The following is a 25341-nucleotide window of genomic DNA, read 5'->3' as shown; positions in this document are numbered from 1 at the left end:
TAAGTACCCCCCTACTGGAGTGTGGCCCTCTGCAGTGCAGTATGTGTTTTCTTGATTGATGGGGTTTACAAAATAATACACACCCCCACCCACACACCCCTGCACATTATGTATGACTATTTGAATCATCATCACTTACACTGATCTTGCCTATATGGATGGTACACATGAATATCCATGGGTCGGTGCAAGATCTCTGCTAGTACTGTCTTGTTAGCAAGCGTCCATTTATCTGCCTTGTGAATAGCCAAGTCATTCCAATCTGTCCAGAACACTTCATTATCAAATATGGAGATGGCAAACGGATGAGCTAGGTCTCCTGTTCCTGTTAATTCATTGAAGCCTGAACCATCGTAGTTTGCATACCTGGGAACAATCATTAATATATTAAAACATTTAGATACATGGAAATGTTAGCAGTACAAAATAATAGTAATTTTATGTTTGATCAAAGAACCTATTCCTTAATTAATTATAGTCTTATTGGAAACCATAGTTATGAAATCAAAAGTGCCTTATGGGCATATAATATGAAAGCATGATTAGCTCTTTATTTGTTTTATGTAATCAAAAGCAATACATTACTTATGCTCCAAATCTTTTCATCTTACCCAATATAGTTGAGATGTGCATCAATCCAGAAGAGTTTCCTCACAGGATAGTATATAGTGAGTCCATTAGGCCAAGTCAATTTAGTGATGCCATCTAGTTTCATTGGGTTCTCTCCATCAAGATCAATCCTTCCAATGTAGGGATTCAGACCCCAATCAGTCCAGAACAGGAACCTATAGAAGTAGAATTCAAATACACTAGTTTTACAAACAAGGTCAATATATAAGATATTGGAATGTAAATGCAGGTAGCCTGACTATGCTAATTGCCCATGTCATTTTGAGAACAAAGAACAAAATGTGGTTCAAGCATGCAACAGTTACGTAATCACCCTAATTATTTTGGATTATTCTCTTTCATTTGTATCATTATCATTTGTTCTTGAGCAAAGATTGGTGAATAAATATGCTTGAACCATACTTGTACTTTGTTCTCAGAATTACAAAATACAAAAAATAACTCGGGCAATTAGCCTAACAGGCTGACGATGTGGTACAACACTTTTGGTATGCTCCTCTTGTACATCAGGTCTAGGCATCGCCTCATCCTCCCACTTTACCCCATCAAAACATAAGATGTTCGATATCGGGTGAAAACACACATTTTGCTCATAACCTCAGTCTAGAATACATTTAGTTTAGGTGGTATGAACAGGTGGTATAAACAAAACCATTCGTTTGGTGGTTACTCTCTCCTTTTCAGGGAATGTGAAACCGTAAGAGTAATACTTGTCTTAATATCAAGAGTATGCCTGGTGTAAACCTGACAATTTCAGCCTCTATTATTTATGAACCTGGCATTTAATTGGTTGGATATCTTTAAAATTAGGCCTCCTTGGGACTATTGGTAGTTGCTGAATATATATAAAAATAAATCCAAACCTTTTGTGGTCTTGTACCTTCCAAAACATTGTGATACATGGGATCAAATTGACAGTGACAGGGGTTTGGATATAATATGGACATGGGCAAACATCCTAAATATTCAGCAAGAATTTAAATGAATGAACACTAAACCATGATAATGCACCCACAGGGAGGTTACAGGACGTATACAATAGTGTGTGTCTAAAATGGTACACTGTGTTCATTCATTTGAAATTGTTAAGTTGGCAGAATGATGTTATAACTTAACATTTGACTCTTTTATTTTGATGCAATTGCTGCCAATGTGTTGCAACACTTTATCATTTGACTTACTTATCCCGTGGGTCAATCGCTATAGCTCTGGGTAGTGCCATGCCCTTGTGGTAGAGAACACGACGATTTGTGCCATTCAATTCAGCAACTTCTATCATATCTTTGTCAGAATCAGTCCAATACATTTTTCTAAAAACAAGAGAAAGTGTAAAACAAAGAATAGATACTGCTATTATATGTTCCACAACTGTTTGGAGTAACCTTTATTTGGAGTAACCTTTATTTTTGTACAGGTTTTATTATTAATTGACATGCTCACTGACTCTACACTATGCAGTTAGGAGGAGATCAATAATGCTTAATTTCGTTACCTATATCAGATATATATATATCAGATATGTAGTCGAGGTCCAACACTCCTACGTATTATGGAATCTATTATAAATAACTTGACTTGTAATACTTGTTTCACACAATATGATTCCCACTGCAATGCCTATTTATGAGCAAAGATATGTGGCTATATACTTACAAACATAATACAATATGCACTCTTATACCCCATCAAGTACATTTACACATGGGGTAACATTCAAAGTGATAACTCCCAGTGTGGTGTGAAAGAGATGTTAAGGAATTCTTATTTACTTCACTATCACCTGAACAGTTATTGTGATTGTTGCAATGAAGGGTCTAGCTTTGGGCATTGGATATGCAATACTCAAAGATATACTGACAGTTTCAGTCTACATTTTTCTTGATTGTCAACATCTCTCAAGTCTGTTGGCATGAATATTCCTGTATACAATAACTCACCTTCCTACCCAATCAATGCCCAATCCTTGAATATTAGGAATGTCATCATGGTTATCATATACGGTCTCCACATTACTACCATCCAGATTCATTCTCATCACCTTCTCTAACCTATTTGTGTTATCACAGAAGTATATCTTGTTTTCTTTGTAATCAAACTCAAGTGCCACAATGTTGTTGAAACCATCCTTGATGAGTTGGTAGTCTGAGCCATCTATTGCCAGCCGCCGGATGTAGTAACGATTTGTAAAGATCAAGAATGGGGTAACTCCTAAAATGAAAAAAAAAAATACATATTTTAAAATAAATATGTCAAAATAGCAAACTCGCATGAAAATAACAGGAAAAAGTTTTTGTTAAGATACTTTCATGAAGTACACATCTAAGTTTGTACTTACCGACTATCCATACAAAATCATTACAGATTGGGATTGTCTCCAAAGTCTGACATTTATTTGGTAACCTCTGTAGATTAAATTCAGACTTCCGCTCTCCCCATGGTTTATTTAGAATTGGGTAAATGAATCATGAAAGTACTCTGTCCTTCGGAGGGGACGTTAAGCTGTCGGTCCCGTGTGCAGAGAGCCATACCTGTACATGTATCTCGCAGCCAGTTTGAAAAGAGTAGGGTGTTGACCCCTGACTGTTCCCAACCCGTCCCAGTGTTCAAATGGACCCCAATGGAAATAAGCTTCAATAGAGGCTTTCTTGGGTTATCCAGGGTTGTCAAAACCCTGAACAAATCAAAATATAAAAAAAATCCAGGTCAATACCCTATTCTTTTTGAAACTGACTCCATACTAAGTGTACAAGTGTGCATCTCTGTACACAGGACTGACAGCTTCAAGTTCCCACCAAAAGTTACAATGTTAATTCAACATCAGGAAATCCTGGAAATGTTTGTTACAAAATATACATACATTGTATATATTTTAATATATTAAGTTCAATTATTCATGTACCAGTTTGTTCATCATACCCACTTAACCCTCCTGTCTGGCATTTCAACATTTTTTTCTTTCAAATTTGAATGTATTTATATTTGAATGTATTTATATGAATTTGAAATGGTTAACAAAATACAATTCCCAGAATGTTGCCTTTTTTTGTTGAAATCCTGTGCACATGTCTCTTGCCAATGAACTCCTACCTGATGCTTCTTTACATGTCCTGCCATCTGGTTCTTTATTATAACCATCAGCACATTTGCATATGAAAGCTCCACGGGTGTTCTCACATTCCTGACTGCAAGTTCCCATTGTTTCAGTACATTCATCGATATCTGAAATATAACAGTGGAAAATCACAGGTTTATTTCAATACAGATCTATTGTCTACTTAGTCTACTGTCACAAATTAAGAGAGTTAGACCTGTAAAATCTCTTGAATTATTTGGAAAGTTGGGTGTACTTTTGTTTTAAAGGAGTAAGTATTTTCTTATTTTGCCATAATATCTGTGACACTCTTGAGCAAAACAACTGCAATATACTGTAATGCCACTACAATTGAAGAGGTGATTCTTGGGGTATAATTATTTTTATGTTCTTATAACAAGACAAGAAAAGTGATGTCTGTGACAAATGCCTAATTTAGCTTGGTCGTGTTACATTCCTGTCAAACACCAACACATCAAACCCTATGGGTCAAAACCCTTTTCATGGGCTTTTAAATTTGCGGTTCTACAATTGGCTGTGAAAAGTGTGACAATAAAACCCTTGCCTCACTCAATACAGGATGTCAATTGGATGCCTGACAAGTTGTTATGCCAATCCTTGACAGTTATTTCACTCTATTGATGTTTACGGAATAGTATGCCTTGGTTCATCTCAAGTTTGGTAGTGAAGTAGGTATGTATTTCCCAGGTTGCAGTATTAAATTGTGTGTGTAAAGTTGATCGTGTTGAGCACACACATCACACTCCCACCCCCACATACAAGAGCAGTTTTAGCTTACTCACACGATATGGTATGGACATGTTTGCAAATCTGTCACATTTTCATTAAAAAATCACGCAGCCATTTATAGGGGAGTGTTTATTACAGACAATATGGTATGTTAACCAATTACTAACCTCTACACGTCTTTTGGTCTTCATTGAGGGTATATCCTTGTAGACATTCACAGTAGTAGCTATTGGTGGTATCAACACAGTTGTATTCGCATTGATTAGAGACCAGCTCTTCACATTCATTAATACCTGGGAGCAAACAAAAACACAATAGAATTCAATGCAATATGACTTCATGTGTTCTCAATATTTTAATTACTTATTTTGAAAATGTTATTAAGATATCATAAAAGAAAATTATTTTCATATTGGAGGACCTTAACAGATTTGCTGCATGGGATGTAGCTTCAGAATTCAAAATTTGGGCTAGGTCTTAAAAGGTATGCCACCTGTGCTTTATGACAGGAGTGGTGTAGTAGATTTTTAAGTTGTGCCTATATTTGAACACATATCAAAATCCATTCAATAATGGTTACATTTTAAATTAAGTTGCGTAATTTGTGGTATCATTTGTTTTAAGTATGTCAGTGATTCCTGTTCAGATAAGAGGGTGAAATCTTTTTTCATAACCAATTAGCAAAAATAACATATTATTAAAATTGTGAGCTAACTCTTAGCCTATACTCACGATCTTGAATTCTTAGACTTGTGCCAAGTCTTACAATTTTTTTTGTCTTACAACAGTTGGGAGAAAACATGGACCATTTTCCATCAAATTGCAAAAATATTAAAATTTGACTTTTATTACCAGTTAGAACTAACTAAATGATTAGGATTTAGCTATGTTTCATTTGGCAAAACAAGATAATATTTTTAACTTCCAAAAAAATTAAATTTTTCTGAAATAGGGAGTAATAGCAGGATCTCCTTGGAAATCAAGTGCCTTCAAATATTGTAGAGGCTACCCTGCCTAAGATTGAATAAATAAATCTAGTCGAGACTTACCACATCTATCCTCATCGGATCTATCATTACAATCTTGTTGCTTGTTACATAATAAATCCTTGTTAATGCATTGTCCACTTGCACATTGGAATTCATGAGGTGCACACGTCGGAGGTATGGTGACTGAAAAAGAACCATATAGAGCAGACATATTATTAGATTCATAGGCATTATTAGATTGATATGCATGCTGGAACTTCAGTAACTAGTAAAAGCAGTCACACATGTATGTTTTTGTGACAAACTCCTTCTCATGGTGCAATATGCATATTGCATAATCTCAGAGCTGTATTTGTTAGGCAATAAGCCTGTTGCATTGTGGGAAGGAATTTGTGCACAAATCGACTTCCAGTAAAGAAACCCCAAAGTTTGTCTTATACATCACCAACATGGAGTTAGTTGATGGAAATAGTATATGTACATACTATTACTATTTAAAACCAAGCATTATTTGACAATTGTTTACAATTGTTGACAATTTTTGTTTTTGCTATCCTCTACCGTGTGACAGATGACAGGCAGGTCCAATATTTTGAGTAGTGGATGTCGGCGACTACGCACCTCTACAAACATTACGTGCTATCAATATTTGTGGTGATCATCTACAGGGTGATAGACATCACCCGAAATCATGCGATTGTCCAATGTCTATGAATAAGAATTAATTAGAATTCACCATGCTAATATACTGCTACATCACATTACTTACCACACTGAAGCTCATCAGAGTTATCTCTACAATCATTGTCTCCATCACACTGCCAGGTACCTGGTATACAGCGACCATTCAGGCATGCAAATTCACTATCCTCACACGCTGGATAAGCTGAAGATATTTGAAAAGATTAATGACAGGGATTACTAAGTGTAACAAATTGAGGAAGCATCAATCAACTTTGCTAAGTCATATACAGTAATCTTGTATAGAGTACAGGTAGGAAGGCATCCCTGTTCAACTTATCCTCCAATCAGATCAATGTATCAAACTCCACAAATTCATTACTTGCAGTTAAATATATCATCATAAATGATGTCCAAATCCTTTATTTTGTCCTTTTAATGAAGACAAAGTTGGAATTCTTCACTACTTGAATGGCAAGCAAAGGTGAATGGTCTATGTTAATTTGGGATTCAGGGTGATTAATTATCATTATCATTTTCTGACAATTTGCCTAATACCAATATCATCTCAATTGAGGCCACATTTAAGTTGAGTGATTAATTCATTAAAAATATATATTTATTGTCATTTTATTTACAAATTATTTTCACAATGCTCTCACATGTTAACCCCCTGAGCACTACCTGTTGATCTAACATTACCTCTGATTGGTCAATTACATGATATCTTCATTTAAATCACCAATAAGAATGGAGCTTTGCAAATAATTCACCCCAATGTTTTTGTGTGGTGAAATTATTCTATCAATGTTGCTGATTGGTCCAATTGATTATGAAAACTTCTTTTTGACCAATCGGCAGGTAGTTTTCTTGGGGTTAAACAAAATCTGGAGTAGAATCTTTCCATTGTGCTGGTATGGAAAGTATCAAAATGAAAAGTGTTAAATAATAGGGTACTACATGGGTCAAGGGTACTGAACATAAAGTCATCCTGTTAAAAGGTTGGACCTAACATGTTTTATTCTCTGTGTTACACAACATTAACAAAAAATGAATAAATAAAAATAAATTAATATATTTTTGAACGTGAAGTACTTAAAAAATGTGACCATCTGACAATATTCTGCTGCTTATACTTACTACAGAAGTTTCCTTCATCTGAGCTGTCACCACAGTCGTTGTCATGGTCACAATACCAGGCCTCTGGGATGCAAAGCTCATTGTTGCATGTAAAATAACCTTCAGCACACGTTGTACGCACTGATGACAAATCACAAAGGAAAAACAATGTTTTGATAAGAATATGCATGATTGTACACGTATGAGAATACATTTCCCAGAAAAATTCTGAAAAAAACATGACTTGCAAAATGCTCATAAACAGGCTAATGAAAAGCAGACATTTGGGCATCAAAAAACCAAAAATATTCTTATTGTAAAGACATTCAAGTTTCAAAAATCAATTGGGAGGATTTAAAATCGCAGGTCAAATCATCACAAATTTGCCCTGTTTCTCTTAACCATTTGCTTTTATGGGACAGGAAATTACTGAAAGTCACAGGTGCCAATGTAGAAAAGTCGTCCATTTTTTGTTGACCATTGGTTTCTATGGGACAGCAAATTGTCACAAGTTGTGGGAAAATCTTAATAAGTCACCCACTTGGGCTATCAAATGGCAGTTTGACAGCTCTAGTGAGTCATGTACAATATTTATTTAGTACTATTTTAGTACTATAATACTTCTATATTGTAATTTCAATGCCATGCCTCACAAGTGGTGGTGGTACCAGACACATACATACCATGCAGAGATGCAGTGATTGAACAATGACTTAAAATGTGTCAAATATGAAGCATTTTATTGTTATTAAGCATTTTGATTACACTGATAGCCTTGAAATAAAATAAAAAAAGTTTAATAATTATCCTTACACAACGTGCCTACACACTCTTTTCCATCAAAGGACATGGTTCAGTTGTCATGGTATAGCAACAAACTTATTGTTTCAGAATCTGGTGGGTGTTTAACAAATTGCCTATTTTGTTTCTTTGCTGTCTGCTGAATGCGAACCATTTTTAAACGTACCTGGAAAAGTATTGCTTACAACACAAAACTTATGCAATACAGATGTACATGGGTCATGGCTAAATCTTTAATTTGCAATTGAAATCAATTCTCAAATCTACCAAATTCTACCCATTTCATTTTCACATACAGTCCCATAAATACATTTATTGAGCTGCAAAGGAGGTTATACATATGTCAAAATTATTAGGAACTGCTCAAATTATGAATTCTACTTGAGTATGTGGTCTGTCTTCCATGTGGATAACTTCAATGTAACTGAAAGCTTGGCTAGACCAGTTAATCCATTATCTTAAATAAACTGATGCAAGAGTGCTTTAACTAAAAGAAGTGCATGGCTGCTTTTACCCAATGCATATGCCCATTTGTCATTGTTTGCCAAATAGGCAGATCAAACATGCAATCCTGGCTAATTACACACTATATGCTTACTTGGGTAAATTCAACTCTAGAAGTGACTTTAAGCTTGGTTACCACAAACAATTAAAGTAAAGTTTTGGAAAGCAACATACAGGTTATTCAATGCTGGGTAATGATAATAAATTATGTCACTGGTCAATTGCACGATTATTCTGTTTTGCTGGATCTGCCTCCCATATAACATCAGGAAGGGATGCTCAATCACAACTGCCAAGTGCTAGTATATTTGTTGAATTTGTACTTTCCTTTTGGTTTTTTATTCACTTTGTTTGCACCTTGATCTAGATGTGCTTTTTAACTTCTGTTTGTTTGTTTGTTTGTTTGTATATAAAGGTTATATTAAGCAACTCGCATTGTGGTGCATGAATGAATAGGAAAGATAGCGCACTATCAATTAACATATTCAGAAGTACATGTATAAACTCTCATAAATATTGCACATAGGTCATTGTACTTTTTCTGAATTACATTTTTCACCTTAAGAATAAAGTGCAATGACCTACCAAACTAAGTGCAATATTATGATTTCATAGTCAACCTGTATCACAATGTTTAATTTTCTCAGCTTCACACTCTACCGCGTTGCGCAACCTTCTATTCATCTTACTGATTGCTGCCCATTCAGGGTTGTCATCTTCACTTCTCTATTTACAAATATTAATTCACAGGGTATCGCTTCCCACTATCTGAAATAACTTCTTTACATCTATTTTCCTTGCAAAGAAGGACTGACATTGTCTTCATGTAAGAAATTTTGTAACTTTGATAGCTCAAATTTGTTAGCTCAAGTCATAATCAATTTACAGGGAGAGCTGAAAAACTTAAAATATGTACTGTATTCAATCCAATTAGGACGTGAATGCATCAACCAATCATTTCCAACAGAAAGTCAATATAGGGGCTATTTACTGGGGTGCACCCTGTATTTGCTGTATATGAAAGGTTTTGCTTGTATAGCAATCACTTTTTCAGTTCCTGAGCATACTTCTGTATTTTAAAGATATGCAGCATGTTGAACCAGCCAACTATAAATGATACCAAACTTACCACAACCATGGAGGTCTGGGCTTTCATCATCGGCGCTCTCACAATCGCTATCACCATCACATAACCAAGTACGTGGGATGCATCGTGTTCTGCCGGGTCTATTCTCAGTACAGGTGTAATACTCTGGGTCACATGTATGCTCCTCTGTAATGTGATTTATATGAAAATGTTAAAATAGGATATTGATGCTACAATTTATCAATAGTGGTTGATTGAACTAGATACTGGACCCAAAAGTGATCTTATTGAATGGCACCCTACGCCAAAATTAATTTTGGCTAGCCTAATTTCCCGAGCCCATCTAGAAAGGACTCGCTAGATAGCCAGTTCATTAAATTAGCATTACTCCATTTTATTCTAAAAGCACACTCTAGACATGCAGTCACTATCCGGAAAGCAACAACTGATATATCAATTGGCATCAGCATTGCTAGTGATTTTGCTCCCGGTTCACTTGGTACAGTAGAACAAACTATTCATTCAAATTCTTTTTAGGCCTGATGGACAGTTTTAAGTTAATTTACAGGACATTAACAAATATGTATTATTTTTAACAAGAACAAGGATTTCTTCTATAAATATTTTGACATTGCCAATAAAAGTATGGCGACTTTTGGTTAATTTTCTGACATTTCAAATTCAACTCTCAGTGGAATCTTATGATTTTCTTTTTGTTTTATATACGATGTATACAATGTAAATAGAGGAAAGCTTACCACATCCTATATCATCAGCCTCATCAGAGTTATCTCCACAATCATTGTCTGTGTCACATTTCCAGGTCAGTGGGATACAATTGCCATTGTCACACGTGAAGTAACCAGAAGGACATGTACGATCTTCAGCTGTAAACAATCAATACATTGCAATATTGATAAGTTGTAAACACTTTTCTTAAATTTGGAAATTTGTTTATCTTGAGAGCTTTCAGAAAGCACCTTTCCATGTTCACTAAAATCATCATCATCATCAGCCGTATTCAGCCCACTGCAGGGCGAAAGCCTCCCCAAGTTGGCACCAAAGTTTCCTGTCATTTGCTTTAGCCATCCACCTGATCCATCTGACTTTCTGTCTGCCTTGGTGTCTTGAGCCCAGCCAAGGCCTCCATTCTGTGACATTCTTTGTCCATCTATTATCTGTTGATCTTGCAAGATGGCCAGCCCAATGCCACTTCTTCATCTTTATTGTGTGGATTATGTCTGTAACTTCTGTTTGGCTCCTGATCCATGCCACTGTTTTCCTGTCCCTTTTGGTGTAGCCCAGCATACATCATTCCATGCTATGCTGTGCAGTTTTCAGTTTTTGCTCCATCCTCTTAGTAAGTGACCATGTTTCAGCTCCATATGTCATGGCTGGTAGTACACATTGGGTGAAAACCTTTCGTTTCAGACAAGTTGGCATCTTACTTCTCATGATGTCATTGAGCTTGCCAAATGCACACCAACCAGCCCTAGTCCTCCTCTTTACTTCATCCATGTGATTGTGAGTCATGTTGATTGGTTGTCCTAAGTACACATATTGGTCCATCTTTTCTATTTCTGTGTTCCCTACCATGACCAGCTGTTCTGTGGCGAACTGGTTGAACATGACTTTTGTCTTTTTCATGTTTATCTTTAGACCCACTTGATTGCTTCTCTGGTTGAGATCATTGATCTTTTCTCTCAGGTCACTAAAATAATACTAATCAAATAAATGGTTCCAGAGTAAGCCACTGCATCCTCACATCTCCATGCATATGTTTTAACATAGCCCTGTGAATCATGCTTGGAAAATGAAAATAATACCAGTGGACACCTGGAATATTGCATGCTGGGATATATAATAACTCTATTGGTGAGGAAAAGATTAAGAGTGATGATTGATTGACTTACACACAGATAGGTATAAAATTGAAGTCATACTAAAGCTTAGTATTATTTGGGACCTTTTGACATTCATTTGCATTGGAAGAGAATAGCTTATCAATATTCAGCCAATTGGAAAGTCTCAATGTAAGACAACAGCATATTTGTTTCCTTTTTCTTAGTTAATTTTTTACTTTGACTCATACATTTTGACCATCGACTCCATGCATTATGCCCATTTGTAATTGTATGAATATGCCAATAATATATCCGTGCATGTTAAATACTTACTGCAGACATTCGGGTCTTCATCCTCACCATCATCACAATCTGCTTCACCATCACACTGCCAGATGCCTGGAATACATGAACCACTATTGCATCGGATGGACGAATCAGGACACTCCTGGCCATCTACGTTGAAAAGTCATTGCAGAGTATTATTTATGAGTAACAATATTTGTTAAGATAAAAGAAAATCACATATACATAAGTGCTTATTATTATGAAAAAACATGTAAGTGGTTGAAATTAATCCCAATTTTAAACTTGATATTTGAATCATTTTTTTTCCTGAACATACATGTTAACCAAGAAATAACACACACCCTCATGTGGGTAATTTTAGAAACCTACTAACTCACCCCCACATGCTTACAAATAGACACACACATACATAACAGGGTGGATCTTGTATACTCGTATACAAATCCATACATATCCACCCACCATGGACCCTTAGCACAGGCAACTGTGAGATTCTAACATATCAGTAACAAAACTATGGACACAATTAAGTGCCGCACTGTGGACCTCGCATTAATAAAAGGAGACCTACAGTCTTTCTGAAAGTGTGTAGCACTCTTTGGAATAGGTCATGTAACTGTGGATGTAGATGATCTTAAAAGTGTTAATTTAAGCTCATAAAATGTGGACTCCCTCTTGCAGGTGTACAAATAGATGTACATCCCACCCCTCCCACACACACCCCAACCCCACACACAAACCTACAAAATAGGGGCAACTTACGACAAAATAAGGGTTCTTCATCACTATTATCCCCACAGTCGTTATCTCCATCACATGCCCATGTGTAGAATATACAGAAGTGGTTGTTTGGGCATGACACATAGCCTGGTGGACATGTTGTTTCAGCTACAAAAGACAAAGAAATGGTGACATTAATTTGGGTAAATGAAAACCAACTTAACTTGAGCAGCAGCAAGACTTGTAGTAGTCACCTGGTAATTGTTGTGTATGCACCAGGTGAGTTGTCATACAGCTTGCCTGAGTGTCCAGTTGTAAATTTGATGTAATATCTCGCATGAAACATAAATGATCATAAAAGAGATATTTTGTGGTTTTAGTATCCTCTTCTAGGGTATGGTTAAATAGATGTCCACAAAAACAGTTTGTTTGATTGACAGTAACACAAACTACAGTTTCTGCCAAATAAGAACGGCACTTGTTTACATTTTGAGAGCGTGCAGAGCGTAAACACAGAAGTGGGATTCTGATTGGCTGAATCAATCATCTGACAATCATAGCAACAGACAGATAATCTGATAGGGCGATTATGCGTCAAAACATTTTGGTCGGCGCTGATCGGCACCCTTGAAGGACACGCAAAGCTCCGAGTATGTCGCTCATTAACAGGGCGCTCGGGTCAAATCTGAAACCCAGTGTAGTCCTTTTAATTCTGTCTCTGATTATAGCTGCTAAATAGAGTCAACTTACGGCAGTTTTGCTCATCTGTCATGTTGCCATCACGACAATCATCCTCCCCATCACACACATAGTCCTGAGGAATACAGCGACTGTTGGGACATGTAAAATCCTCGGATGCACAAGTAGGGAAACCTGCAAAAATCACAACAGAAATAAGATCCATTATTTTAAACTCTTTGAATTTTTTTATTTCCTCCAGTTTTATTTCATCCACTAAAAATTATACGAGTAAATTTATTGCATGACAACAAGGCTATATATATATCACCAGTAATCATGAATGCTAGCGGAATTAATCAATAAAAGCAGTATCTGAGTGAATAAAGCTATTTAAAATTATATTTTCTACAAATGCATATTACATCCTCCTTATAATTTGTATCCTTTGTATTTATTTTTCATTTACATATATTGATAAAACACATTTTGTATCATAATCATGTAGTTTATTTCATAAAAAAGTTGACAAAAAATACATTTTGTATTATAATCATGTAGTTTATTTAATATCCAACTCATATTGAGTGTACCGGTTTAAAATATAATCTTACAAAGTATATTGTGTTGTCATATATTAAACTATCTTATTTATTATTGATATATGTGATGCGATCAAGCAAAATCAGTCCGAACTCGGAAATATTAAATTTTCAGTTTCTTATACATGTAGGATAATACCAAACATTTACATAGCTGCATTTTGCAGAAAACCCCAATGAAATTGAACAACCAGTTCCAAAGATATGAGCAATTAAAGAGTTTCCAAAACAATAGAAATACAAATATATTACCTTTGTTTGGCTATATCTCAAAATCAATATTTCTGAGTTCCGACTTATTTTGCTTGATCGCACTACATATATACTAATATATTGTTATCATGTGCCTTGTTACTATGTGCTTGCTATGTAAGATTGAAATGCATATGTGAATAAACTACTTTGAATTGAATGATGAGTACAGGCCTTGTGGTTCTCATTATATGGGTCTTTTGTTATTTCTGATTGTAATTATGCAAGTTTAAATAAAAAATTCACCAATTTTGACTCGGTGCCAAATACGATAATATTGAAAGAGATTCAACAATTAAATCAATATGTTCCCACACAGTATAATTAGCGCAGATATGGGTATTATACAGAGGGTATTATATGCATTATTTGCTTTTCACAATCCTTGGCTTAAAATGGTTAAATAAAAATTTAAAAAAAAAATCTAAATAAAAAAATTTACCAAATTTTGACTCTGTGCCATATACGATAATATTGAAAGCGATTCAACTATTAAATCAATGTGTTCCCACACAGTATAATCAGCGCAGATATGGGTATTATGTGCATTATTTGCTTTTCACAGTCCTTGGATAAAAATAAGCTATTCCAGTCTAAATCCATACACCCATATAGATGACATAACCTTTTAAGTATCCCACACAGATTTCAAATGCAGTCACTCATTCTGGTAACTTCATTTGAAATTCACACTCCCTATGTGGAAGATAGAGGTCATGTCTTCCATAGAGGGTGTATGGATTTCAACTGGAACATCTGATTGTAATGACCTGTATTTACACCATAACTTTATGGTATGATACAAACACAAAGTCATGCATAACAGCACACAACATGTCAAGGCTGCCCTATATTATGTTTTCAATACACCAACAGTACAGGTAGGTAGGTGTTTCCCCACAAGTTTGACAATTGTTTCAAAATGAAGGCCCAATTGAAGCCATTTGGTGCACCACTTTTACACTATTGTTAATATCCTTTAAACAAAAGGTTGTCCTTTTCCTTCTCTTTTCCCTAATTTCCCCTTTCCTCCTCTCTTTTCCTCTTCTTTGAGTCCTTTCCCTTTTCCCTTCAAAGGGGTCTCTCTGTACCTGTGCCTCTTTTGGTGATCACTTATATGATATGAGAGTATTAAACAGTAAGGCAGCTATCATATCATTTGCTGAAACTAAATAGGGTAAGTCAAGCAGTCAACCAAAACCGGTTTGGTGATGTGACAAAAACAAAATCTATTAAAATATCAAGAAATAACTTAATCTGATGTTCATTTAAGCCTCACAATACAATACAATGGAAACATTACTACATAACTATTTTAGTAAGGAAAATGTTTATTAATTCAGTGTCACACTAAATATTTAAATCAATCTTTGAGTGTGGGTGAGTGGGGGGGGGGTGGCTATGTAGGGTTGCTTTCGTATACACCAGCAAAAGAGGACACAATCTATGTGCAAGTGCAAGTACATGTACTGCAACTACTGACATCTGCGTTTCCTGAATAATATTTCAAAATTCAAAAAAGCATACAAATGTTTTATTAAAATAGAATTTAATTTGCTTGACAAACCCAAAACTAATTTCACTCACAATGTGATATTTTGTTCATAACACTAAGGTCTTCGTTAGACCTGCTCAGCTGATTCACTTTCCCAGGAGACTGGCTTCTTGCTGTTAGACTTGCTTTCAGTCTTCCAAAGTGGATCATGTGGCTTTAATACATTGTAGGTAAGTAACCTCCTCTACGTTTAGGGTCTTAGTCTCCTGGAGGAGAAAGACCAAAACCCTACATAGAGAGGAGGGCCTATTACGCCATGTATATGATTTAGGTTTTAAAATTATACCTTTATGATTTTAATGTGACACACTATGTGGAAAATTTCTAGGTTTTCTCAGTTTTCATTATCTTTGAAAAGTGGGTTGCCTACAACTGCTGTTTTTCAAAATGAATGGTTACAGTATTTCCTGCACTTTGCACTCATATTTTTTTTTAAAATCAATAAAAATCAAATTGAAAACAAACAAACAAACAAGCATTATTGGCTTCCACAATGTGGTCTATTATTTTTCACTATCAAAGGATTGAAACCCCATTTATCCCATTTATTTTAAACACTTCCCGGATTAGAATACAAAGGAAAGGTCAGTCATTCTTGTAACTAAATGAGGTGTTAATAATAGATCTCAGTACCATGATGTCATAGACTTTCTTCTGTTGTAAGCAAGTCAGCTGAAAGCAATATGAGATTCACTTGAGACAAGAGAAATGTCAGAAAATGGGTGACAGCATGTACCAAAATATGATTGTCAATTTGGATAAACAGATGCATTTATTCCCAACTGATTTCAAATCACAGATGGGAGAGCACTAATGATGTAAACTTGCCCATTAGAGAAACCATTAGTGCAATATGTTGGTATACTGTACCTGGATTAATAAACATTTTGTATTACATACCTGAGTACCTGTTAAATACTTACCAATAAAAAAAAATATTTCCCTTAAAATTCAAAGTTCGTTAAAATGGGGAAAGTGTTTTTTTAAATTTTAACTTTCAAAAAGTGACATTCATGTAAAATGTAAAATGAGTTGTGTGTTGTTACTATTAATTCTGAGATACAACCCACAACCTGATTTGAGGAATCTACCATATTGGATTGTAAGTCCGACCCTGATTTGGTAAAATGATCTAACTTGAAAATCGCTATTTCGAGAAAAAGAGCTTTAAGTTTGAACACTTGGCGTTCTTCTTTTTGAATAAAATAAATTATTAAACACATCTAACATCTTAGAAAATATACAAATCTTTTTATTTGCAAAAATTTTGCTAATTTTGTTGAGTAATTTAGGGATTCAATCATGTTTCACCGTTGTTCATCACCGATTAACAACAATGCGTCGCGTCGTCTGAGTGGTTTACTTCGCGAGAGAGCGAAGTAAACCACGCAGACGAAACAAGCTAAAGATGTCTATTATTATTTCATTCGGAATGTCCATTTGCCACTCAACCTTACAAGAAGATTGCGGTATTTCTCTGTTGATATCGGCAATAAAGCTAAAGAATAAAGCGGTAATATTTAGCTGCTACCGCCAACATAAGAGAGTTCATGTTTACGCATACGCTCCAGACATGACAAATTTTTTCGCTCATGCGTAACGCCAGTAACCTTGCGTTCACAGTATACGCTACTGGACTGTGGATTCATCACAGATTAACAACGGTTGGCTCCTGTACAAAGGTATATAGGAAGAGTTGTTGAATTTGAAATGCCAACAATTTTTAGGAAGTTATATTGTTTTACATTGTTTTACTTCGTAACAAAAATAAGCATAGCGAGACTCATTAATTTGGTAAAATAATCTATCTTGATAGGTAGTTCTACCGTGTTATCATCAATGCGTTAGGGTTTATCTGACGCTCTCTAGAGGGTCTTGGCTAATGTGGTAAAATTATGTAACTTTTAAGTCTTATCTCTTTGGATACATTGGATTTTTTTTGTTTTGTTTTGTTTTTGATACATTAAGCTGAATTTATACTCAATCACTTTTTGCAGAAAATCTATTCTCATGCATGCTCAATGTTTACTTCCGTTTTCAGAGCATCAAGCTGATCAATCTATACAAATCGATGAGATAAAAATGACTTCGCTTATACAAGTTGAAGAAATCTCAACTTCCACGCGATAGCGCTTGACATGTGACACTGACATGAATGCATTAACCATTCATTTCCAACCAACTGGATCATTTATTTTGCTAAATCATTTACCTTTCTCGATTATAAACTTTCAGTGATGAATTAATTCAAAGCAATATTTACTGATTATAGTAATGGATGATCTAAAAATGTATTTTGTGGCATTTAGAAAATTTTAATTGTCGTCTGCAATTGATATCGCTGTGATAAGTATAAATGCAAAAGCGACAAGCGATGCATCACAAAAGTCGGCGATTTCCCATAGCTTTCCAACAGTGGTGCATCACAAATTGCTCAGCGATCGAGTATTATTTCAGCTTTACAGACTAACAAATTGTTGAATGCCTTTTGTTTCCCAGAATCTTTTGCAAGTTGATGATTGTTACTGCATCAAGACAACACCTTGTATTTTGTATTAGCCATGTGCGCATTGATTACGACTTAGTTAGGTACAAATTCACTAAGGCAAGAAAAACACAATATAAATTGTTTGTTTCACCTTAAAGTTTCACCTCAATTTTACTCGAATTTCTATTTCTTGCATACATGTAATTATAATTCCCAGTGGTGTACTAAAATACCACGTAAAAGACTAAGCCTGAAGTGCATTAATAACAGTAAAATTTAACTTTTTATATTAAAACCGGGGAGACCTGGTTTTATTCAGAGTTCAACGATCGATTGCTTGCTAACATGTCCCGTGGATGTCAGCTTATGTGTACACACCTCGAGCGCGGTGCTCCGTACAGTATTACATGCATGTAATACGATCGGCGAGCGTAGTACATGCATTGTAGGCGCTGTAATGAAATTACAATTTTCTTCGTTATACCTCATTTGTTTGGCTCGAAATTAAAATGGGATAATGTGATCAGTGAAAACAAACATTTAAATAGGAATCTATTCTTTTACCCAAATCACACAGTATTGCTTTAAGTTTGGTAGTGATAGGTGCCTGTTTAGTTGGGCATATTGTCGAATCATGTGCGGTTGTGCGCTTAACTAACCTCACAGAGTGTAAATACATATAAGGGCAGTTGGTTGGCACCTTTGCAGCACAACCAATAAAAAAGCATTGATGTCATTACCAAACTCTATACATGTATATACAGGTTGTTACTAGGGGTATAAATGCAACATAACTTAATTGTAGCATGCCATCTACTGAGTTCGGAATCTTCCTCATGGTACAAACTTACCACAGTCTTGTTGTTCATCCGAATTGTCCCTGCAATCATCCTCATAGTCGCAGACATAGGTAGCAGGTATGCAACGGCCATTGTCACAGGGCCACTGGGTAGAGCTACAAGTATGATCATCTGAAAAAGAAGTAACACCACATTACATTTTTGGTCTAAAGAATTACTGAATATATGGGACATATCCATCTAAGATAAAAACTAGATTACAAAAGGCATGTCTTATTCTAGTGCCTTAAAAACCTCATATCCGGCCATTCAATAGCCATGTTTTTCAGAGCAGGGGAGGGGGAAAATACCTGTGTTATCTGTGTGATCTTCATAGGAAAACCTGCTTGACACCTTAGATAACATGCATTTTCCTAGATTGAAGCAGGGGGAAGTCTACAATTTAATGTATTCAATATAAATAAATGTGACTCTTAATTTCATCCATCATGCCGCTCAGTAGTCCAGGAGTTGCGATCTGCGTACCTGTTTTTGTTTTTGCGTATTTCCTGCGTGTTTATGGTATGTGCGCTTTACGCGCACACACAACACGTGTTCGCTTTTCACACGCACACGCTTTGTTTGTTTTCAGGTACGCTGATCGCAGCTCACACTTGATAAAGGCCTAGGGCCGAAATATTGTGAATAAATCTGTGGAATAAATTCCCAGAAAATTAAAATGGTTTGTTCCAAAACTCTTATTTAATGGATCTACTAAATATATATACATAAAAATTCAAAGAACAGACCTATTATTAGGTAAAATAATTACAAGTTACAAGTTCGCAGTCTTTCCAAAGTGTGCATTTTGTTACAAAAATATTTTTTTCCTTTCTCACCCCCTGTATTCCTGTATGTCCCTTTATGTACATGGTGCTAAGACTTACAACAAAGGTTTGGTGCTTCATCACTACCATCACCACAGTCATCGTCCATATCACACCGCCAATCCAATGGTATACAAAGATCACTATTTGCACAGGTAAATTCAGTTTGCTCACATACAGGATGATCGTCAGCTGATATAGGGAAAACAACAAAGATGAAAAGATTAGCTCAGGTTAGGTATTAAGTGACATATGTATACTTTGATTACATTAAAGTCATTATTTTGGTTATACATGTATGGTTTATGCCATGAAGTAATTGTCCATAGAGTTTGGAAAAAAATCTAATACTGGAACTTACATTTTACAACGTTGTGTCTGGCACCAGACTTCGTCAGGCAACTGACCCGCTACACATGCAAAGTTGCAAAAAGTAAGTTCTGTTTACAACCACTGGATGATTAAGAACATTGACTCATTAGTAAGTATCCATGTTTCCTAACAAATTGGTAAATTGTCCCCCAAGACCTAGACTTTTGTTATTATCATGTTATACTCATTGTGTTAATGCAGTGTGATATGCCTGCACAAGCCATGTTGTACTCATTGTGTTAATGCAGTGTGATATGCCTGCACAAGCCATGTTGTACTCATTGTGTTAATGCAGTGTGATATGCCTGCACAAGCCATGTTGTACTCATTGTGTTAATGCAGTGTGATATGCCTGCACAAGCCATGTTGTACTCATTGTGTTAATGCAGTGTGATATGCCTGCACAAGCCATGTTGTACTCATTGTGTTAATGCAGTGTGATATGCCTGCACAAGGCATGTTGTACTCATTGTGTTAATGCAGTGTGATATGCCTGCACAAGCCATGTTGTACTCATTGTGTTAATGCAGTGTGATATGCCTGCACAAGCCATGTTGTACTCATTGTGTTAATGCAGTGTGATATGCCTGCACAAGGCATGTTGTACTCATTGTGTTAATGCAGTGTGATATGCCTGCACAAACCATGTTGTACTCATTTTGTTAATGCAGTGTGATATGCCTGCACAAGCCATGTTGTACTCATTGTGTTAATGCAGTGTGATATGCCTGCACAAGCCATGTTGTACTCATTGTGTTAATGCAGTGTGATATGCCTGCACAAGCCATGTTGTACTCATTGTGTTAATGCAGTGTGATATGCCTGCACAAGCCATGTTGTCAGCAAGATGTGGATTTGTTCATCATCATGGCAACCTAGCAGACATAATATTGATTAAGGTGGTACTACACCCCCTGATCAATTTTGTGACTAATTTTGCATTTTTCTCCAAAAATAACTAAACACTGGTAACAACAGTTATGTATATTATAGGGGTAAGGAATCCAATAACTTCACTGAAATTTCAGTGATTCAAGACAAGTGGTTCATTATATATGTTAAGAAATAAGGTACATTCTAGCGGTACCTCTTTTCTTATCATAACTAATGTACCGATTGTCTTGAGTCACTGAAATTCCAGTGTAGTAACTGGATTCCTCGCCTCTATAATATACACAACTTTTGTTACCAGTGTGTTATTATTTTGTGAGAAAAATGAAAAAATAGTCACAAATTTATCAAGGGGTGTAGTAGTGCCACCTAAAGATAGAAATTAATTTAATGAGAATGGAATTGATTTTTTGTTTTAGAACCTTTTAGTATCTACTACATAGAGGACAGACAGGTCCAATATTTGCATGAGAACAGAGAATTTTTCTGAACTTGGTCAACTTAAAGGTAGTATTTTAAAACTATTTACAAAGTCCAAAATATTGCTTATGGGCAAAATTTAGTGTACATTTTGCATGTTAAGGGGTTATTTTTGCAGGCAAGGTGAAACTCCTTTTAGGGCATAGTCAACACACTTGGTAATGCATGTGCTCACTGTCAGACTTAATTTGGGTGACTATTAAACAAGGTGAAACTATGTACATTGGGTATGAGCTTTGACTGCTTGAAAGTTTTCTTTTTAAAAAATGATGTGTAAAAGGGATGATAATTGATGTTGTACATAAGTTTGAACAAAATCCAGATGGCTACCACCCTTTAAGGGATCTGGAATGAGCGTTTTGAGCGCTTCGACAGTATTTTTGTGGGACATGAGAGCACATCAGACATATCGAATTGCATTCTGAATACTGAAGAATGTCTTTCTGATATCAAATAATTTTCATTTTTGAAATTCACGATATAATACAAATTTTATGACAAATTATTAAAATTTGATATTTTTCACATTTTTTGAAATATAACAGTCCTTGAAGTAAATTTTATAAATCTAATGATATATTCTTAAAGTGTATTTAGCTGGGAGGAAAAGCCGACGATCAATTGAAAATTTTGACCTTTCATATTGAAGATATGGAATTTTTTCCCCAAAAGACCTGGTGTTTTTTAGTGTTTTGGGGAAAAAAATCTATATCTTCAATACGAAAGGTCATAATTTTCAATTGATCGTCGGCTTTTCATCCCAGCTACATGCACTTTAAGAATATGTGCTCTTATGTCCCACAATAAATACCGTCCAAACGTTCATACCCCACCCCTTAATGACCCCCTAATTCTAAGATGTTAACAGGTGACAAATAACATGATCGGGGGGGCACTCACATGTAAAGGTGGTACGGGTATGTGCGGCGGTCAAGGGTCCCTTTTTCAGGCTCTCCGGCAGTTCCTTAAGCCCCACATTTGCAATATGCTCCAGTTCATTGAGCCTCAAACTCTGACAATTGTAGCTCTTTAGCTAAAATTTGGAAAAATTTGGAAAATTTTAGCTCCAAAGCCTATAATTTGACCGATTTTAGTTCACAGAGCCCCACAAATATGTTGAAATTTCAGTTCATCAAGCCCCTGTTTTGACCCAAAATTAGTTCTTAGTTCCCAAGGTTCGGCGCTCCGCCCCGCACACCCCTACCAACATTTTTGTTGAGTGCCCCCCCGGAACATGATGCAGATACTTACGAACACAAACTCTGCCATCGTTGGCTAGGACTGTTCCTTCTCTAGCACAACTACACTCTCTATTACCTCCAGGACGTGGGGTGCATACATCACCTTCACTACACCCACCATTAAATCCATTGTTACATTTACTCTCAGTACCTGTATATGGAAAAAAAAAGGTTGAATCAAATTGTTTAAAACAGCGAATGCCTAATTTAATATATCTACAGTACATATATGTCGTAAAATTTAGTATTTTGAGATTTTAGCATCCTCTAGCATCCTCTTTTTATGACATTTTCATAAGATATCCACAAGATTACTGTGTTGTAATTTCATATTCTCTTATAACAGAACATATACATTGGCCGGGCATCAGTCACACACATGGCTTGCTATAACCGTTCTGCTGCTTGGCACCCGAGGGGTCGGTGGGTCAAATCATGGGCAAGGAAAACAACTTTTCTCTTATCTTCTTTCTTCCTTCCTTCAATCATTCTTTCCTTACACTTTAAGACTACAAAACAATACAAGTACATGTACACTGCAAAAAAGTTGGTCAAATCTTTCTACCTATTTGGTTGGGCAAACTCTTTTACTTATTTGTTGGTCACGGCTTGCCCAATAATAGTTAAATCTAAATTCTTATTGGGCAACCTCTTATTTTGACCATTTATTTATCTTTATTTTACTACGAGAGGAGTAAAGTTGGTTAAGTTTTTGGACACGTAATTTATATACGACTGTTGTGCAAAACAAATCACATCAGTTGGGCAACTTTGTAGTAAATTGCGTGAATTACAAGTTGTTGGGCAAAAAGATGTAAAATGTTGAGCAAAGTTTTCGATCATGCGCACTGTTGTCTTTTCATTGAACAACAGTTGGTCAACATTCAGCTATGTTCGGTTCTGGAAAGCACATTTTCGATCTTATCGTAAAATGGCGGATGACATGGGTGCTGGCAGAGTGGGGGCTGGCACAGCTAATTGACACCTTTTAAAGGTGAGTTTTCTCTAAATTAATTATAAATACATACATTATTACACGGTGTTACTTGCCTCATTTCATTCTGACCACTGTGTATGAAAAAATACTGAGAAATTTAGTGAAGTTGTTTTACGACATGTACGAGTCAGACACTCGTGATATGCACGCATAGCCATGCATGCATGATGACAGTCTGCACTGAGCAGTTAAGCTTACGTATCAGTTTTTTTATTAATCAATCAAGTATTTGAAAATAACTTCACTAAATTTCTCAGTATTTTTACATACACAGTGGTCAGAATGAAATGAGGCAAGTAACACCGTGTAATAATGTATGTATTTATAATTAATTTAGAGAAAAACTCACCTCAGAATTGAAAAATATTTGCCCAACTAATTTGGCAAATATTTTGCTTAATAATTAAGCAAAAAATAAACCAACATATGAACCAATAATGTGTCAAATGCCCAACAGTTTAATCAAATTTTGTCCAACAATTGGTACAATCAACAATTTGCCCAACAGTTTTATTATATATTGCCCAACAATTAGTGAAAAATATTTACCCAACTATGTTGGTCAAATATTTTGCTTAACAGTTATGCAAAAATAAACCAACATATGAACCAATACCGTGTAAAAATGCCCAACAGTTTGTTCAAATTTTGAACAATAATTGGTAAAAAAAATTGCCCAACTATGTTGGGTAAATACTTTGCCCAATATTTGAGCAAGTTTTTGTAAACCAACTGTTGGTCATAATTTTTGTACAACTCTTGTTAGTCAAATTTTGACCAACTGTTTCATGTGTTGTATATAGACCAAACTGTTCGTCATTTTTTTGACCAACATTATTTGCAGTGTAGGCCTCAATTAACCCTAATGCTATCATACCATACAAAACAATATCAGCACAAAGCAATGGCAAGACTATGCATCCGATGTGATCTGATATAGCACAATCTTTTGGCCGTGCAACAGTCACATGTGTGGTTTGCTATAGCCGTTCTGCTGCTTGGCACACTATAAGTCGGTCAGTCAAATCTAAGGCGGGGAAAACAACTTATCTCTTCTTCTTTCTTCCTTCTTTCCTTCCACTTAGGCAAAAAGCAGATTTCTGGCAATGTTTTGTCAACATTTTTTCATTCACTTTGCTTGTATTTTTAGCAGTCAAAATCAATCAAATTTTGCCATTTTACAAGCCTTCAGAAACAAAAAGCCCCAAAATGCAAAATATGGGATGGTCATTGGTCAAGCCAGCAAAACATTTCTTATTTCTTATTTGACATATCACTGTTTCAGTGAAATTAATGTTGATTTTTAAGCTTGCTACAAATAGTTTTCCAGATTAATCATATGAACTGCGCATGACAAATGAATCATTTTCTTTATCATGTCACATCTGGTTAAAAGTTATTTTTCATTACTATATTATGGGGAATTATATATATAGGCCCTAACGTTGTATTCTTTTAATGCAGACCTATTGACCATCATGATTTTCCAAATAGATTCTTCAAACTTGACAGGATTGATGACAATAAAATGAATGGCTCTTCACTCTGTTATGTAAAGATACAGAAAATATGCAAATCTGGTATACTTCACAAT

The 25341-nt window shown here is 35.6% G+C and overlaps 1 protein-coding gene across 3 annotated transcripts in view; it reads right to left on the bottom strand.

Annotated features, from left to right (window-relative positions):
- Positions 1-25341, bottom strand: part of LOC140155805 (low-density lipoprotein receptor-related protein 2-like) — a 98932-nt gene that overhangs the window by 29574 nt on the left and 44017 nt on the right. For all 3 annotated transcript variants that reach the window (XM_072178778.1, XM_072178779.1, XM_072178780.1), the window contains 17 exons: positions 22761-22901; positions 19827-19958; positions 18952-19071; positions 13276-13398; positions 12568-12693; positions 11830-11952; positions 10411-10539; positions 9695-9838; positions 7282-7401; positions 6230-6346; positions 5521-5643; positions 4639-4764; positions 3718-3849; positions 2568-2838; positions 1812-1940; positions 612-785; positions 140-366 (listed from right to left, as the gene is read on the bottom strand). In XM_072178778.1, coding sequence (XP_072034879.1) covers positions 140-366; positions 612-785; positions 1812-1940; positions 2568-2838; positions 3718-3849; positions 4639-4764; positions 5521-5643; positions 6230-6346; positions 7282-7401; positions 9695-9838; positions 10411-10539; positions 11830-11952; positions 12568-12693; positions 13276-13398; positions 18952-19071; positions 19827-19958; positions 22761-22901 — 2457 coding nt within the window. The remainder of the gene's footprint in view (positions 1-139; positions 367-611; positions 786-1811; positions 1941-2567; positions 2839-3717; positions 3850-4638; positions 4765-5520; positions 5644-6229; positions 6347-7281; positions 7402-9694; positions 9839-10410; positions 10540-11829; positions 11953-12567; positions 12694-13275; positions 13399-18951; positions 19072-19826; positions 19959-22760; positions 22902-25341) is intronic.

This window comes from Amphiura filiformis, chromosome 6 (genome assembly GCF_039555335.1).
Source record: "Amphiura filiformis chromosome 6, Afil_fr2py, whole genome shotgun sequence".
NCBI classification, from domain to species: Eukaryota; Metazoa; Echinodermata; class Ophiuroidea; order Amphilepidida; family Amphiuridae; genus Amphiura; species Amphiura filiformis.
The sequence above is the reverse complement of the archived record's forward strand: the minus strand, read 5'-3'. Positions and strand labels throughout refer to the sequence as shown.